The sequence below is a fragment of the Tursiops truncatus genome, chromosome 16 (assembly GCF_011762595.2).
Source record: "Tursiops truncatus isolate mTurTru1 chromosome 16, mTurTru1.mat.Y, whole genome shotgun sequence".
Taxonomy (NCBI): domain Eukaryota; kingdom Metazoa; phylum Chordata; class Mammalia; order Artiodactyla; family Delphinidae; genus Tursiops; species Tursiops truncatus.
This window is the reverse complement of record NC_047049.1, coordinates 29,737,795-29,754,536: the sequence shown is the minus strand read 5'-3', so window position 1 is coordinate 29,754,536 and position 16,742 is coordinate 29,737,795. Positions and strand designations below refer to the sequence as shown.

Here is a 16,742-nt window from a genome sequence, read left to right as displayed (position 1 = left end):
GCCCGCCTTCCCCAGGCAGACCACCTCCTGAATTTCATTCTTTCTCATGGCCTTGGTAATGCTTTTAACTAAAAAAAAAAAAACAATTTCTTTTCCTTCTATAAAAGCTATACCTACTCATTGTAAACAAAACAAAAAGCCAAAGAAAGGAAAACAATCTCTCCCAGAGAGAACTGTTAGGCGTGGACCCTTCCCGGTCATTAATGCCGTCACACACGGGATAAATACATATGCATGTTCTAAAAAAAAATGGGGGCATGTATTACATACTGCTTTGCACTACGTTACAATGTTAAATGGAGTGTCCTTTTTTCATTCTTCTGGTCATGCTAGTAACATACGCTTATTCTAGAAGATTTGGGAATTACAGAAGAAGAAGGAAGAGAAAAATAATCTTGTAATCTTACCACCCAGAGATAATAACCACTGTTAAAACATTCTGGAAAATTTTTTTCTGGTATTTTATTTAAAAAACATTTTTAAAGGTATTCTTTTGGTGCTAAAATAATTTCTAATGCATAGAACATCTGGGTGAGGCCTGCTGTTGGTATGGTCACCCCCAAAGCCCCCAGTTCCCATGGAAAGAGAATTCTCTGAGGGCAGGCTGGTGAGCTGGGACAGCGAGCTTGTAGGCTGGGCGACGGGTGGTCTGTGTGGGGATTCGGGGAGTGGGGAGGAGGTTCTAGTGTTTGGGGCCATGAGCCAGAGGGCACGAGGAAGCGTCTCACCAAGTTCTTCCTCCTTTTCAGCCCCTGAAGCCCAGAGAGAGACTGTGTTTGTGTGTGCCTCGTGTAACCAGACTTTGAGCAAGTGAGAAGAGGGCCCAGGGTCCAAGTGGGCGCCTGTCCCTGGGGCCAGCAGTAGACCCCGCTCTCCCCACCCTTAGCCCCATGTGGCATGTGCTGGGCAAATGTGGCCTGAATGCTAGGTAGGCTTCCCCTTCCTGCCCTTGCTGACTCCAGCCAGGTTCTGGAGCTGTTCTCCACTCCTACGGATGGCCAGTAGTGGTTGCTCTCAAACAAGGACTGGAGTGTTTGCCCTGCTCTGCTCTGGGCTGTTAGTGGACTCAGGGTTAGGCAGGGAATGTAAGTTAGAGGGCAGCAGTGAGCCAGGCCTGGTCTCACCTGGGATCAGGGTGTCCCTGCAGGCCTGGGAATTCTAGAAGACTGGAGGTCAGAGATTGGGAAAAGAGATTCTTCCCCTGCTGGGTATTGGGCCAAGCCCTTGCCCTTTGAGAGCCTGCAGAGGGCTTGCACGTGTCCCAATTCTGTTCGAATGTCCCTTCAGGCATCAGGACCTCATCATTTCCCCACCAGAGGGTGTGGTGAGGGCTATCAAGACCAAAAGTACTTCTAGAAACAGGGTTGAAGTTCCCAAATTCCCCCAGAGGAGGACGTGTCTAGGAGGGCCTGGTAGAATCCTTCAGTGTTAAGCAGAGCAAAACGGGCACCCCAGCAGCTCAGAGGGCCTCAGCCCCACCTTGCAGGGACCTTGACTTACAGAATCTCAGCCCACATGTTATTCTGGTCTTTTCAGCTCTGCCCGGTAGATGCTGGGCACTCAGATCACTCCTGCTTCCTGTGTTCAGAGCCTTGGGCACCCCTTCTCTGGCCTAGAGCTACAATTCCCCTCCCTGGCCCCTTGTCCCATGGAGTGTGAGACCAGGAAGCAGAGCAGAGGTCCTGAAGCCCTCAACCTTTGGGGGCCTGAGAAGTGTAGGATCTCGCTGGGCTGGGTCTCAGATTCCAGGGCTGTTCTCCAGCAGGACAGCAGTTATGGGAGAAGGCCACTTGGGGTCCCTATCCCCTCTCCAACAATTTCACATTCACTCTGGGCTTCTAGGGGCACAGTGTCTCTCCCGAAGCCATGAGCAGGCTCAGGCACCCCTTCCCTCCCCAGGAGCTTCCCTGCCTTTTGAAGTATTTATTTATTTATTGCATGGTTCCCGGGAACATGTGGCACAAGGAATGGGATAAAGAGGACGGGGGCTTCTCCTACCCTAGGATGCTTCCCTGAACTCATGGGCTGCCTGGGACTCAGAACCCTGGGAGGCGGAGACGTTTCTATACCCTAAGCAGGGACACAAGGTGGCAGGTTGGGGAGACAAGGATCATCCTAGGCCAGCTTTCCCTCCAGGCCAACCAGTCTAGGAGCCAGGGGACTTCTCCAGGCCAAGTGGGGCAAGTCCCTGGGGAACCAGGCGGGCTTTGGTAGACCCCTTTCCTTGGGCTCCTGTGGAGATATGAGAGTTAAGGGTCCCCCTTCCTCGGGTCCTGTGGAGATATGAGAGTTAAGTGCTTGTGCTTTACTTACACTGGAGAGGAACTAAAAGGATGTCTGTGTATATGGAGAATTGTCAATAAAAAGGCCTCAAGCTTCCTATGTTTTTGTCCTGGTCCTTGCATGCCCCCTCTCCCTGAGGCTGGAGAGCCAGGTCCCCCCCAGCACTGGCTGAGTTTGCAGGCCTGGGCTGTGTCTGCAAGACGGGGCGGAGGGGCTGCGGAGGCTGAAGTTGGGGTGTGAGCTGGGGTTGGGGGAGGAAAGCTGTGCCTTGCGCAGGAGGGGCTCAGCGAGATGCCTGTTGGATTGACTTGTGACCACATTGTGAGGGCTGGGGGTTGGGCTGGGGACCAGAACTTGGTAAATACTAAGCGATGCAGGCTTTAGAATGGAAAGATTTTAGCTAATCCCTCTGAGAAAGCAGAAAAGGATCAGCCCTGGGGGAGGCTGAGAACCAGCCGGAAAGAGGATTGGCTGTGAGATGGGAAGTAGAAGCAGTTCCCTGGGAGCTGGGGTTTGGGGGGTGTTTACTGGGTGCCAGGCGCTGTGATACGTGCTTTACACACATTATTTCATTTAATCCTCAAGATGGCCCTAAGAGGTAGGCACTTTTTCTTCCCTTTTTACAGGGGAGGAAATTGAGGCCCAGGGAGGTTAAGCAGCGGCTGCACGAGGCTTGGCACTTTGCAGACCACAGCTGGGTAGAAGCGGTGTCTTCAAGACCTTCGGCCTGAGGCAGTGAAGGGGGGTGGAGAGACTCTGCCTTGGAGTCGAGGTCAGGTTGCAGCCACATCCTCATGACCCCATGCACGTGCAACTCAGACTGCGGTGCCTGAGGGGTCCTCGCAGCACACTGAGGCCTCGGTCTGGGAACTTCCCCTAGTACGGGGGAGCCCCAGCAGGGGGCCCCAAGAGACAGGGAAGCAGCCAGAACCTTGTCCTAGCAGTTTTTACAGAAGAGCATGTTCACTTTAAAAAGTACCCAAGTGGCAAAAAAAAGTACCAAAGCGACCTCAGTGGCCTGGTAGTCCAGAGGAACAGTAAAGATGCTGGAGGAGTGGAAAGTAGGGCTTTCGAGCAAAAGGGGACAGCAGTGGTAGCACAGGCCCAGGAAGGCAGTTTTTCTCATGGAGGGCGTGTGTCATAGTAGGTCAGTTGGAGGGATGCTCAGAGATAATCCAGTCCAGCCCCTCACTGTGGGAGCCACACCATACCCATTTGAAGATGCGGGTTCCCCGCAGCATTGGAGGATGGAACCAGAAGGGACTTCCCTTAGAGCAGGAGCAGCCTGCACTAGCCAGAGAGCATCCCGGTGACAGTGGAGGCGGGTGCTGCGATGGACCGGCTCCACACTTGGCCCTGTTCTACCATTGGCTGCAGCCACACTGGAGTTGCTGCAGGGGCCTTGCCCCCAAGCCTTTTTGTGCTGCTTTCCTCATCTGTAAAGTGGGTAGATAGTGATCTCTATCTTGTGTGGCTGCTGTGAGGATTAAATGAGATAGTCCACTCCAGGTGGGAAGCGAGGTGCCTGGCACATAGTAAATGCTCAATAAACACTAACTCATTTCTCTCATTCTGGCCATCTTTAGGAATATCAAAACAACTCTGCCCTGCATGGCTTAGAACAGCAATTTTTTTTAAAACTAGAGAATAATCATAGATTATTTTCAGGAAAGAATGAGGCCAGAGTATAGTTTGAAAAAGCAGAGTCAATATTTTATGTTGGGAAAATGAAAACAATGTCTAATGGTGAAATACAGACTATAGCACAAGTAGCTTTCAGGACATGGGATTCAGAGTGTGAGAAACATGGTTTTCATCATTGGGGGTCAGTGGCCTCATAGAAGGAAAGCCACCTCCTTGTCCCCTTGAGGTGCGTGTGAGGGCCTCAGAGCAGGCCAGTGATGGACATCTTCAAAGTGCAGGTGCCACTGGGAAAATGGAGCCATGGAGGGTTTTACTAGCAGTGGATTGTGCCTTCCCGCTGCCTGGGGTCCACAGCATGGAGAGGACCAAAGGTGGGATGGCCTGGAAAGCAGATTGTCCGTTGTAGAATTGGATGCCTGGTTTAAAAGATGCTTCCCAGTTTGTTCTCAGGGACCAAGTGAGGGGACAGTAGCCAGGTCTGCGACAGCCCTGGAACCTGCTGGGCAGACCTGGATGGATGGCCAGCTCCCACGGCCTGGCTTGGGTTGAGGGTTCTGGCCTTCTTTTCATGGGTTGCTAGTGGTGGGGAGCAGCCTCCAGTGAGCCTTGGCAGACCTTGAACTGGCCGTGGTTTGTGGGGTCTTTGGGATTTGAGGTCGCTGGCCACCTGGCTCTCAGAGCTGAAGCCAAACGAAGTGCCATTTTCATCCCTTTGTCTCCATGGAAGCTTCGAGGCCCTGGCTCCAGCATCTGTCCTGCAGCTGGTGGCTCTAAGATCATAATACCTACGTTTATTGAGCACTTGTACTGGGCAGTAAGCTGAGTGTGTCATCTTATTTAAACCTCGTGACTGTCCCCAAAGCTAAGTTCTGCCATTAACTCCATTTCACCAATGAGTAAGTGGAGGCCTAGGGAGGTTAAGTAACCTGCCCCAGGTCACACAGCTAGTAAGCCATGGAGCCGCAATGTGAACCGTGCCACAGGTGCTTGTGGATGCCTCAGAGAAACTGGTCACCATAGCAGTCCTGGCTGTCACCTCCCTTCTGTTCTGCCTTGTTCCCACTAGCTCCAGGAGGTTCTGAGCCATTGAGCTAACAGGAGGGCCTGCCCACCACCAGCCCTAGTGAAGTGGGCTCAGCCTCCAGGGGAACAGAGGCAGCCTTGTGGCAGGAGCTCCCCCAGCTCCCAGCACTGCCCCATCTCCTTGGCTGGGTCTGTTGCAACACCCTAGGGTAGCACATTCCATTCTCTGGCACAGCTGGGGGCTGGAGGTTCTGGATTCCCCTGGCCCCAGCAGAGCCTGCTGTCTGGGCTGGGACACTGGGTCCCAGCCACACACATTCCAGCAGCAACCACCCCCCACGTTGGATTTCCCAAGGAGTGAACTTTAGCCAGGATTACAGTCGACTAAACAGTTGTGGGATGTGAGCTTCCTTTGTGGGACCCGAGAGGCTGGATGCTGATGGGGCTGAGAGAGGAGGAGGGGCGAAGGGGTGGGCTGCCCTGGGATTCGGGAGAAAAGCCATGGTTCAAGGATGGCTCTTCTGCTGCTCTCAGGGTGCTTGGAGTGAGATCTGAGCAGGGTCCCCAGAAATCTTCCTGGGAGGCAGGGTAACAGATGCATGGCTGCTTGTACTCTGATCCTGCCCACCTGTCCTCAGCTTTGCCCCCTGCAGGCAGTAGTACAGGGGTTAAGAGCATGGGGTCAAATCCTAACCACACCACTAAGTACAGCTGTGTGTCCTTCAATGCGTTCATTAACCTTTCTGAACCTCAGTCTCCTCACCATTAAAATGGGGATAATAATAGTACCTACCTCAGGAGGCTTAAATTAAAATGCCCAAGTGCTTGAATATTTATATATTAATGGACTTGCTATATACTGAATGCTACTATAGTATTATATGTCTTCTTTTCTCTATTGCCCTACATATTACCTGGGGATGTATTTTCTGATGCAAAACCACAGATGTGAATTCTCTCCCGCTTCTGGAAGTAACAGTTCTGGCCTTCAGATAAGATGTTCCTGTCTTTTCCTTGCTTTCCTGCCAGTAGCATTTCTTAGTTGATTAACAAATCAATTAGGAATTTAATAAGCACTTATTTTGTGCAGGCACTGTGCTAGGTCAAGGCCTTTGGTTAATAAAAATACTAATTACCATTTAATGAGCATCTTCTAAATGCTGGGCATTGTTGCCAGGTATTTTTCATACATTTCCCTGCTTAACACTCAGCCGCCGTGTGAAGTAGACAGAATCACTCCGTTTTCCAGCTGGGAAATGTCCCCAATGTCACATGGTCATTAAGTCACAGCACTGGAAACCAGAACTGGCCTCTTCTCGCCTGATCCTGAGTGTCATGGGCCTACCCCAAAACCCTTCTGTTCTCTATCAGAACTCTCATTTTGCACCCAGCTGAGACACTTCCTCTGCTCCCTTGCACTTGGACTGGCCATGTGACTTAGTTTTGGCTGGTGAGCTTAGTTTTGGCTGGTGAGCGAGAAGTGGAAATCTACCAGGTAGGACTTGTTGGGAAATTACTGTTTTCCTGATCAAAAGGACCAGAGGCAGCTGACGCGCCGCTTCTGCTCTTAGCCCTTTCCCGCCTTGCTCCCTGGAATGTGGCTGAGAAGTTGGGAGGAGGAGGCACCACCCACTGGCAGAGCAGGAAGGCAGAATGAGCCTGGGACACGGACCTCGCACCTCCGGATCTCTTGAGTGGGGAAGCCCCGCTGTTTCTGGAGGGTTCTGCTCCACGCGGTCAGATGCCGTCATTCACCGGTACGCCGCGCAGATGCTCGCTGGGCACCACCAGCCGCCCGTCTCAGGCTGGCCAGGAGGGGGTGTTCTGTGGCCGAACTGAATGCAGGGAGCGCTCAGGCCTTGCAGGGCCTCCTTGGTCTTTGGTCCCAGGGAAGAGACTGCCGGGGGCTCTGACGGCAGGTGCCGGGGACAGAGCCAAGGTGCAGAGCAGGGCCTGGCCCCTTTGTGGCGGTGGGTGAGGAGCGCCTTGCTGGGGCCTCGCAGGATGGGCTAAGGGAGCCCCTCCCCGCCCGCTCCCTCTCATGGGCTGCCAGCACCTGACAGAGGTCAGTATTGTGCTCCGGCCAGAAGCAGCCTGAGTCCTGTGTGTTCAGTGAAAAAAGAATCCCTGGTCCTGGTTGACCCTAGAAGGGCCTGTAAATATTTGGTCGGGGTAGGAGGCTGGGAGACAAGGGGCGGTTTCAGGGAGCCAGGTGGGCTGGGCAGGCTTTGGGTGGGGGTGGGAGGCAGCGGCTTCCTCAGAGGTGAGGAGAAACACGCAGGCCGCGGCCGCCCCTGACCTGTGTGGGGCACCTGACTGCCAGGGAGGTGACTTATGGGCAGGCTGTCAGACCACCTGTGAGCCCGCACTGGCCCCTTGTTTCTCTGTGGCAGCGCGCTCCTCTGAGAGCTGCGGAAGCAAGCTAGGGTTTTCCTCACCTCAGGAGAACGTGGCTCCATTGTTTTGGAGGATCAGCAGGCCTTGACTGGACTTGGCATCCCAGCTGTACCCCAGTTGGTGAGGAAAGCCTTCTGGGGGTGTCCCCAGCCCCCTGCTCTGGGTACGTCTGCCCTGTCCCTCAGCATCTGCTGGCGGTCACCTCAGGACTCTTTCCGGGCACCACCCCTCCCAAGTTCTGGACGCGTTACTGACAGCAGCCTGTCATCTCCGTTTCAAGGCTTCTCCCCTCACTGTCCCATCCAGCTCAAGGTAGCAGCCTCCATCTGCACTGAGCTCGCTGAAGAAGCCTCCTGAGGCATTATAGCTGGTCCGCTCCCCGCGTGCAGGACCAGGACCCTTGCAGCCTGAGGTAGCCTCAGCCCCTCGCCCTCCTGCCTTAGCGGTCGGCTTATCCGGATGGAGGTTCTCAGCCCTGACTGCACACCACCCCAGTGGGCATCTAGAAATGCTGATTTTGGACCACCCTCCAGAGGTTCAGATTTAATTGATTTAGAGCAGAGCCCAGCAATTTGTAAAAGCTCTCTAGATGATACGAAGGTTTATGTATTAAAATGCAGGTGTGGGGTGGGGCCTGAGCTTCTGTGGTTCTCACCAGCTCTGAGGTGATACTGATGCTGTGGTCCAGGGACCAGCTTGGAGTAGCACCTGTCCACACCATCATCTCCTACACGTCCAGTGCCCAGGGGTGTTTGAGCTCTAGGGGTAGGAGTGACACCTTTAGGCCTCTGGGTCTTCAGAGGCCCAGCCTTTTGGGGGCTCCTCAGAGCAGGCACTGCCCGTGTCAGGGAGATGCTGCAGGACTGTGGGAGCCTTCTGATGGTGGGAGAAGGCTGGGGAACTTGGCATCTCTGTCCTTCCTCTGAGACAAAAGGACAGTCATCTCCATCGCTCAGTTAGTCTCGTTGTGAGGATGAGAAGGGTGACCCTCTCTATGTGTTCTCGGGGGATCCTGCGAAAACATGGGAATTGCTCTTTTTAGGCATTCCAAGTATGTCTGTGTGGACAGGCTGTGGGTTACAAAAAGGCCTCTTTCGCGAAGTCGTTTCTGAACACCCCACCGAGGAACCAGCTGATAAAGAAATCACCTGGTTAAAACCAGTTTGTTTTCTTTGATTTAATTAAAAACTTAAAAAAAAAATAGAAAACCAAACCCTACCTGCATCAGTCTAGTATCTATGGCCTCACAGCAGTAGCAGTAATTTACTGGTCATCAGGATAAAAGGGACATGCGGAGGCTGAGGAGTGCGCGTCTGGGAGCGGGGCTGGGCTGGGCTTCTCTCCGGTCCAGCGGGAAGGGAAACGGGCAGAGACGGGGAAGGAGGGGAGGCGTGCCTGGAGGGCACTGTGACCCTTTCCTTTTGGGGGGGCTACAATGAGGACACGTGAAGGGGCCCTGGGGGCCAGCCTAATACCAGGACTTCCCTCTCCCAGGCGAGGCCCCACCGCCAACAGAGGGGAGCTGACACCACCGGCTATCCTGGAAACCACCTCCTCAGGCTGCTTAGAGCTCTCTTTTCTCTCTGCCTACTTTCTCCCAACTGAGAAACCTCTGCTCCTATAGGAGGAAACCTTCAAGGACCCCAGAACCCCTCGGTCAAGGACAGCCTGGCTCCATGTCCATCCCTTAGTGCCTGTGCTGGTAGCAGCTCTGCACGAACCACCCTCCGGCAGGGGCTGGGTCAGCCTGGGAGTAGGGGGAGGCCAGGTGGGCAGGAGGAGAGAGTGCGCCCCAGGGGTGGAGACAGAGACAAGGCACAGCTGGCTGGGTGGGGCAGGGAGGAGTGCCCTTCAGTGGGGCTCTGCGGCCCCATAGAAGAACGGGTAGTAGAGGGAGCAGGGGTAGGAGAACATGAACTTGACCGCGAACTTCATCTCCTTGTTCTTCTTGTCCCAGCGGTAGACAGCCGTGAGCAGCAGCTGTCCGTCCACTTTGCGGCCCATGACCAGGAAGCTGCCGGCCAGGCTCTCCAGCTGTGGGCAGGGGCAGCCAGCGCCGTTCTTCATGTGCAGCACCAGCCTCTTGGTGTCCTTGCGCTTCAGGGGCCCCGGCTTGAGCAGTTTCTTCTTTTTCTGGGCTCCAATCAGCTTCCGGTCCGCGTTCTCTATCTTGATCTCTCTGATGCGCATTTTGACCACTGTGTGTCGGGGTGGACAGAGGGATGGCCTGAGAACCGTCACGTTTGCTCAGGACGCTGGTGGCCCCATGCTTGGTGCTCTGCCTGAAGCTCCAGGCCTGGGGCTTGGGGAGATGGAGCTTCTGCGTGTACACGCTGACATTTATGAAGCTCCCATCATGTGCTGGACTCGCACGGGCATTATCATGTTTCATCCTTGAGGCGTGGTGGGGAAATGAGGTTTGGAGAGGTGGTGATGTGCCTGAATTCTAGAGCCTGGGTTGAACTGAGGTCTGGCCTGTGCCTCTCCATGACACCAGGTGCAGGGTGGAGAGCTCTCCGTGGGGAGTGGAGCTGGGTGTGGGCTCCTTGGGGAAGGGAAATATTGGGGGTGGAGCTGACCAGTTGGAGGGAGGGTTTGGTGGAGGGGGCATCCTTGTGTTGGAGGAAAGCTGGATTTCATGATCTCTGGGATGCTTCCAAATGGATTTCTGGCTGCGTGTGTGTGTGTGTGTGTGTGTGTGTGTGTGTGTGTGTGTTGCAGGGGGTGGTGTTTGGAGCAGTGGTGGCTCTAAATGCTAGACAGCCAGCTCTGGCGGGGGGTGGGGGGGCCCTTCTCTGTTGCATGTGCTGATTTCCATGGGTAAGTGCTCCCACCGTGACCCACTGAGTCACGGAGCGCAGGGTTGGGAAGCACCGCGTACAACCAGCTCTTGCTGGGCGAACCCACTGCTGTAATTTGTGTGCGACTGTGTAGTGTGGGTGGGAGTGTGGAGTGTGGTGCTGTGTGTTTTTGTGTGTGAGAGAATGTCTGCGGTGTGTGTAGGAGTGTGAGTGTGTGGGGTAGTGGAGGAGGTGGTTGAAGGCCAGAGAGCCTAATGGAGTTAGCGGCGGTCACTTAGGCCAGGGTCCTCCTTCTGTGGGCCTCTGGGTCCCCATCTCTGGGAGCAGCCAGGGAGAAGCCACAGAATAACTTTGGGCACCCAGGAAAGGACAGTGTTATAAAATCTCTTTCCTTCTCCCCCACCCCCTCTTTCTCTCTCGGGCACGCACACACCTTGCAGTAGTAGTGTCCTTTTTCCAAACAGACTAACGACATCAAAGACCTGTTGCAGGAAGGATTTCATTGCTTTCTCTTTTTCATAGACAGAGGAGGCTAAGACACAAAAGGGGAGCTGACCTGGCCAAGACGACATGCTGGGCTGCGTGGTCCGCACAGGAGCCAAGTCCTGACTGCCCCAGGAATGGGGAGGCTCCAGGATGAAGCTGTGGGACGGGTGACCACAGCTCCCCTGGCCAGAGGTGCATCAGGTACTAGGCAGAGGTGCCCAGGGACGAGGGGGCTGCACTTCCATCCTGGAGCCCATCTCTCCCCTCTGCTACCTCCGTCCATCTCTGGGCCAAGCCTCCTTCCCCTAAAGAGAATCCAGCCCTGGAGGCCCCTCTGTAGAGAGTGTCAAGGGAGGGCTGCCGGAGCCCTGGCCAGGGATGGACCATGGCCTTGAGGGGCTTTTGAAGTCCCTGGGATGACGTGCAAAAAAGAGGTACATTCCTCTGGGGAGAGGGCAGTGGCCACGTGGGCTCTACACTCACCGAAGTCGCTGGAGCACATCTGCTCCATGAGGCCATCAGCGCTGTGCTCCATCTCACACTGGGCGCAGATCTTGGTCACTGAAGAGAGAAGCAGGGGTGGGGAGAGGGGATCAAAGTCCATATAGCCACTTAGGGTTCAGGCTCCCCCACTGACCAGCCACCTCCCCCTGCCAAGCCTCCACTTCCTCATCAGGAAACAGGATGATGATAATGGTAATGCTCACTGAGTGGCTGTGAAGTTCAAAGGGTCGTGAAGGGACAGAACTGACCAGGTGGGCATGATTGCCCCGTGACCCTGGCAGCTGTGACCATGATGTGCACTGTCTTTTTCTAAATTTTGTCTCATTTAGTCCTCAGCCTATGAAGTAGGTATCGTTATTCCTCTTTTTTCTTTCTTTTTTTTTTTTTTTTTTTGCGGTACGCGGGCCTCTCACCGTTGTGGCCTCTCCCACTGTGGAGCACAGGCTCCGGACGCGCAGGCTCAGCGGCCATGGCTCACGGGCCTAGCTGCTCCGCGGCATGTGGGATCTTCCCAGAGCGGGGCACGAACCCATGTCCCCTGCATCGGCAGGCAGACTCTCAACCACTGAGCCACCAGGGAAGCCCCATTATTCCGCTTTTAAAGAAAAGGAAACCGAGGTCCAGAGCGGCTACCCAAGTCTGCAAAGCTAGTGAGAATTGAGCTTAGAACTCAGGATTTGTGACTCCTAGACTAGTGCTAGGGTGGGGATGTTTGCGGGGTCTTTCTAGGAACCCAGGCTCCAGACAGGTGGGTAAATGAGTGACGCCGGCAGGGCAGGGACTGTGGTAAACTGAGGAGCACCCAATTTAGCATTACCAGAACTTCCGATTTTTCAAGGGAAGCCAAAACTCCTTTTGTATGAAATATTCTCAGTTTGTCTGTTGGCCACACAGATACCTCGGGCTGCCTCTGGTCCTACCACACAGCATCTGACCTCGCTCTGTGTCTCTGCCTTCTGGTGGGTGCCCCATCATGGGGGAGAAAGGGGCTCAAAGCGGGTGAGAGTGGGAGGGCAGAGCCAGGTGGGAATCCAAGCCTGGGATTTCCCTGCTTTCCAGGATGTTAATGTTTGGGCTCCAAGAAAACCAGAATAAAGGAGCCATGCCTAGGATCCCTGCTGGGGACTATGCTGTCTCTGCTTGAGCTGCGTCTTTCTCCCCTGCTTCCTGGTCCCATTACTAACCTGAGAATAGGGGGTTTCTCTTCTCTCAACACTCTTTGGTCACAGGACCCCCACCCAGCTGCAACTCTCAGATCCTGTGTGGGTGTGTAGGACTGGGGACTGCATGGGTGAGGTTAGCTTTGAGGGGTGGGTGGGGTGTGGTGGAGTCCAGTTGTTTCTGGGGGGCCGGGTCAAATGGAAAATGGGGGAGTGGTGCTGCCCCTTGGGAGAGTCCCAGAGCCAGGGGCTCCCTAGATTCTGGGTATTAGCCACCCAGGCAAAGCTGCCCTGCTTGGTGCCACTGTTTATTCTCCTGTCTGGTGCCCAGCCTGGGCTTACTCTGCCTGGAAGGAGTCTGGAAGAAGGGGTGCACAGTGAAGGGGGGGCTGAGACCAGAGAGGAATTAGGGGTAATGGGATTGGGGGTGGGTGGGTGGGAGGTGGCACTTAGGATCTCATAAATGTTGGGAACCTGGGATTGCTTCCTATTTTACAGATGAGGAAACCAAGGCTCAAAGTTGAGCAACTTGCCCAAGGGCTCCTTGTCAGGGGCCAAGCCTGGCAATCTGCTCACTCTTCTGCACTGAGCCTTACCCAAAGGTCTCCCAACCTGGGGGACTGGGGAAAGAGTGGGAAAATTTAGGGTTCCCACGTGCAGAAAATGGGGACAGGGTGGAATTCATAGCCCAGAGTGTGCTTAGCAATCGTGGGCATTTGTGGGCTGAGAGAGGTGATAAGGCATTTATTGGAGGCCTCAGGATGGAGTGACAGCATTGGGCTCCCCCAGGGATTCCAGAAGCTTGGGAAGGTGGGAGCTGTGAGGGAAGTGGGGGAGGTTTCAGGAACGGAGTTGGAATGGGGGAGAACCAGTGGGAATGTCCACAGCCGCAGGTGGGAAGGCTGGTAGGCTTCGGGCGACATGCAGGGCTGAGCAAAGACGTGTGTGTGTGGCACCTCTGGGGGCTTGAAGAGCTGTGCTAAGGGGTTGGGGGAGCGGCATCTATCCCGTCGGAGCGCGCGGGGCGCTGGGGGCTGGGGGTAGGGAGATGGCGGCGGCGGCAGCGCTACCTGGAGGCGCGGTGGCGGGCAAGTGCCCGAACTGCACAGCGATGCAGAGGTCGTTGTCCAGGGGGAACTTGTGGCAGTGCAGCATCTCGGGCCAGGGGAAGCCATAGGCCTCCATGAGCGGCGCGCAGCCGGCGCGCACGGCCTCGCACAGCGAGCGGCAAGGGTAGATGGGCCGGTCGAGGCAGACGGGCGCGAAGAGCGAGCAGAGGAAGACCTGCGTGTCCGAGTGGCAGCGCTTGGCCAGCAGCGGCAGCCAGCTGCTCGCCTGCTGCTTCACCTCGGCCAGGCTCTCGTGCTCCAGCAGGTTGGGCAGCCGCATGCGCTTGTAGCCCACGGTGTGGCAGAGCGGCAGGTCGGCGGGGATGTCGAGGCACTGGGGTGGTTTGGAGTACGAGCGCCCGTGCAGCGGCTCGGTCTGCCAGCCGTAGTAGTCGTACTCTTCGCCGCGCCCCGGCGCCCCGTGCAGCGCCCCCAGCAGCAGCGCCAGCGCGGCCGCCCGCGCGCCCCCCGCCGCCGCCCGCATGGCTGCACAGGCCCCCGATACTCCCCTGCCGCTGAGGTCGCCCAAGTGGGTGGCAGCCTCGTTCCGCGCCCGCGCGCACAGTGATCCTGGCGCCTCCCACCTTGAAGCTCCAGCCCCGGCCTCGCCGCGCGCCCCAGCCAATCTCCGGCCGCCCGGCCCCCTCCCCGAGGCGGGGAGGCAGGGTGGCGCCCCCCCTGCGCCTCCTGCCCCGCGGCCTGTGCGTCCCGCTCAGCGCCGGCTCCTGCGCCCCTCTCCCGCTCGCCCACTCCCCTGCCACTGACCCAGCCTCGCCTTGCGCCTCTCCCCGGGGCTCCCTCACTTCCCTAGGCTTCTTCCTCGCCCCTCGCCTTCTCCATCCTTCCTCCTTATCTCTCTCCGCCACAGCCTCTCCTGTTCCTTTTCTCACTCACTTCACTTGGTTATCTCTCCGTCTCGGCCCTTACCACTCTGCTCTGTTTTCTCTTCCCTGACACCTCGGTTTTCCCTTCTCTCGGCAGGAGGCTCCTGGCTGCCCACACCCTCCTGGTCCAGGCAGGCAAGTTCTTCACTCCCAGTCCTCACGCATTTATTGAGCTCCTGCTTGGTGCTGGGCAGCGTGCTGACTGTGTGCAAGGCTCGAGGTGCTGGGGAATCAGAGAGGGATATGATCCAGAACCCACCTCCGGGACATCACAGCTTAGTGGGGGCAAAGATAATCATACCTACTATTTAGTGAGCGCGTATTAAGTGCTTCAGACACTGCACAGCACTTCACGACCTTATCAACCATTTCCAATGATAGCTAACACTTATTGGGTGCTTCCTGTGTGTCAAGTCTGTTCTGAGCATATTGCATAAACTACCTCATTTAATTCTTATAATAATGCTATTAGGTGGGCAGATAGTATTACTATCCTCACTTTACAGATAAAGGCACTGAGACAAAAAGGTTAAGTAAAGATTGGTGCCAGGACTTGAACCCAGGAAGTCTGATTCCAGAGTCAGAGCCCAGATATGACCAGGAGGTCTGGGTTCTGAGTCTGCAGGCTTAATGACTGCGGTGGGAGGTGCTCAGAGAGGTGAAGTAACTGGCCCTTGGTCACATTGCTAATAGATGAAGGAGCCATCATTTGAGTCCAGGTGTTGGGTTCCAAAGGCCAGGGTTTAACTACTCTGCCCTAAGATAAATTCCAGCCTAGGGTAGGAAATGCTGAGGGAGGAGACTGTACCTCCTCTGGGAGCCTAGAGAAGGAAGGAATTGAAGAGGATATCCAGGGAGGCATCACAGAGGAGGCAGCTTTCAGGAACCCCATGTCTGGGGTCTTTTCCTTGTCTGGACCCTGCCTGCCATTGGCTTTCCTGTGGGAGGAGCTTTGGACAAGAGGCTTGGGGGTGGTGGTGGGGGGCTCTTTCCTGAGAACCTAGCTGGGGAACTGACTGTGTGCAAGGCTCGAGGTGTGTATCCCACAGATGGGGCTACAGAAATACAAAAGACATAGGCCCTGCTTCATCTGATCCAGTTGTGAGAAAAAGACACAAGGCAGGGCAGAGGAGGCAGAAGAAAATTAAGCAGACAGAGCCCTAGGGTGGGACAGGATGTTCTTTTGATGTCCAGGATGACCTAGTTGGGTCTGGGGAGAACAAGCTTTCCTGCCCCTTCTCCCTCTCCCAACCCCAGCGTGAAGAGGTTCTGGGGATGACCACTCAGAAGGTGAAGGACCGCTCTCTGCAGGGCCAGACAGTGTAGTAATGGTGCAAGAGCCTGGACTCTGCAGACGGAAAGAGCCAGGTTCAAATCCAAGTGTATACTCTCTGAGTGACCTTGGGCAAATACTTAGCCATTCTCACCCTTCACTTCTTTGTTTGTAAAATAGAACCGCCTCAGCAGTTATTGTGAGGGGCAAACAGGATGGTGCATGGAAAGAAAGCCTCCTGCACAATGCCAGCACATAGTAGATACCTAGGAATGTTAGATTGCCAAGGAATGTGTGGCTTTAGGGTAGAAATGCATGTGTTCTGAAAGCTCCCTCGGACACCTTGGCCCTGGCTCTGGTTTGGGACTCTCAGCGGCAGCTCTGCTCCTTGCACTCCAGCTTACCCCTCACCACCCCCTCTGGGCTTGGCAGGGGTTCTGCACTCCAGGGGAGCTGTGGTTTCAGTCCCTGGCGGGGGTGTTGGAGTTCCCAGATGGTTGTACAAGGTGCTGGCTCCCTGTGTAGCTGGTCTCCTGTGCTGTTCTTGGCATCCCAGTGCCTGGCCTGGACAGAGTGAGGCATTGTTCCTGCTGCTGCTTATGTAAGGACTGCACATGGTCTGAGAGCCAGGAGAGTCTGTACCTGGCAGTTCCAGGGGCTCCGAAGAGCAGAGGGGCCAGGCTAGAAACTTTCTGGAAGAGGAGGATGGGTAGTTACCCGGCAACTTTGCCTTGCGGACCCCTGAGGCGCCCTGACATGGGGCCCATGATGAGATTGAGGAGGGAAGCCCTTCACAGGAAAGGAACCCAGGTGGGGGGCTACACCCTGGGGTAGCTGTTCAAGGACGCTCTCCCCCTGTGGCCAGAGAAAGGAAGAGGCTGCGCTCTGATGTCGTATCCCTTTCTGATGAGGCCGTCCCAGGGTCTAGGCAGCTGGCTGGGATACCTGGCATGCTGGGCATCTGTCCATCTTGGAGCGTCTGCTGTCTGTCCAGGCACACGTTTCCCCCAGCTGATGGAGGGAACCACTTGTTCAAAATGTGTATTCATGGTTTGTTGTGAGCAAAGTTCTACATAGAGAACTCTTAGGTTAAACTTGCTACTTACGGGGAATTCCCTGGCAGTCCAGTGGTTAGGACTGCGTGCGAAGATCCCGCAAGCCATGCGGTGCGGCCAAAA

At 55.4% G+C, this 16,742-nt stretch overlaps 2 protein-coding genes across 9 annotated transcripts in view; one reads left to right on the top strand and one right to left on the bottom strand.

The window, feature by feature from the left end:
- ZFYVE27 (zinc finger FYVE-type containing 27) overlaps positions 1 to 16,742 on the top strand; it is a 100,527-nt gene that overhangs the window by 20,004 nt on the left and 63,781 nt on the right. For 2 of the 8 annotated variants that reach the window (XM_033841955.2, XM_073794107.1), the window contains one exon: positions 750 to 2,382. The exons of 4 other annotated variants lie outside the window; for them this stretch is intronic. In XM_033841955.2, coding sequence (XP_033697846.1) covers positions 750 to 814 — 65 coding nt within the window. In that variant the 3' untranslated portion in view covers positions 815 to 2,382. Of the gene's footprint in view, positions 1 to 333; positions 2,383 to 10,670; positions 12,258 to 16,742 lie in introns of those variants that run through there. 2 more of the 8 variants (XM_033841957.2, XM_033841954.2) reach the window with 2 other exon arrangements.
- Positions 8,232 to 13,903, bottom strand: SFRP5 (secreted frizzled related protein 5). The gene is made up of 3 exons (XM_033841960.2): positions 13,369 to 13,903; positions 11,118 to 11,195; positions 8,232 to 9,545 (listed from the first exon to the last, which is right to left on the bottom strand). Exons 1-3 carry the CDS (start codon positions 13,889 to 13,891, stop codon positions 9,199 to 9,201), a joined length of 948 nt encoding a protein of 315 aa, XP_033697851.1. The 5' UTR covers positions 13,892 to 13,903; the 3' UTR covers positions 8,232 to 9,198.

What these genes read in the sequence shown, in the direction of transcription:
- SFRP5 (XM_033841960.2), bottom strand. Translation starts at nt 13,891, where the DNA reads ATGCGGGCGGCGGCGGGGGGCGCGCGGGCGGCCGCGCTGGCGCTGCTG. An exon ending in GCCCGCCACCGCGCCTCCAG is followed by an intron (nt 11,196 to 13,368) that starts GTAGCGCTGCCG and finishes TTCTCTCTTCAG; the next exon opens with TGACCAAGATCTGCGCCCAG. An exon ending in GATGTGCTCCAGCGACTTCG is followed by an intron (nt 9,546 to 11,117) that starts GTGAGTGTAGAG and finishes CCCGACACACAG; the next exon opens with TGGTCAAAATGCGCATCAGA.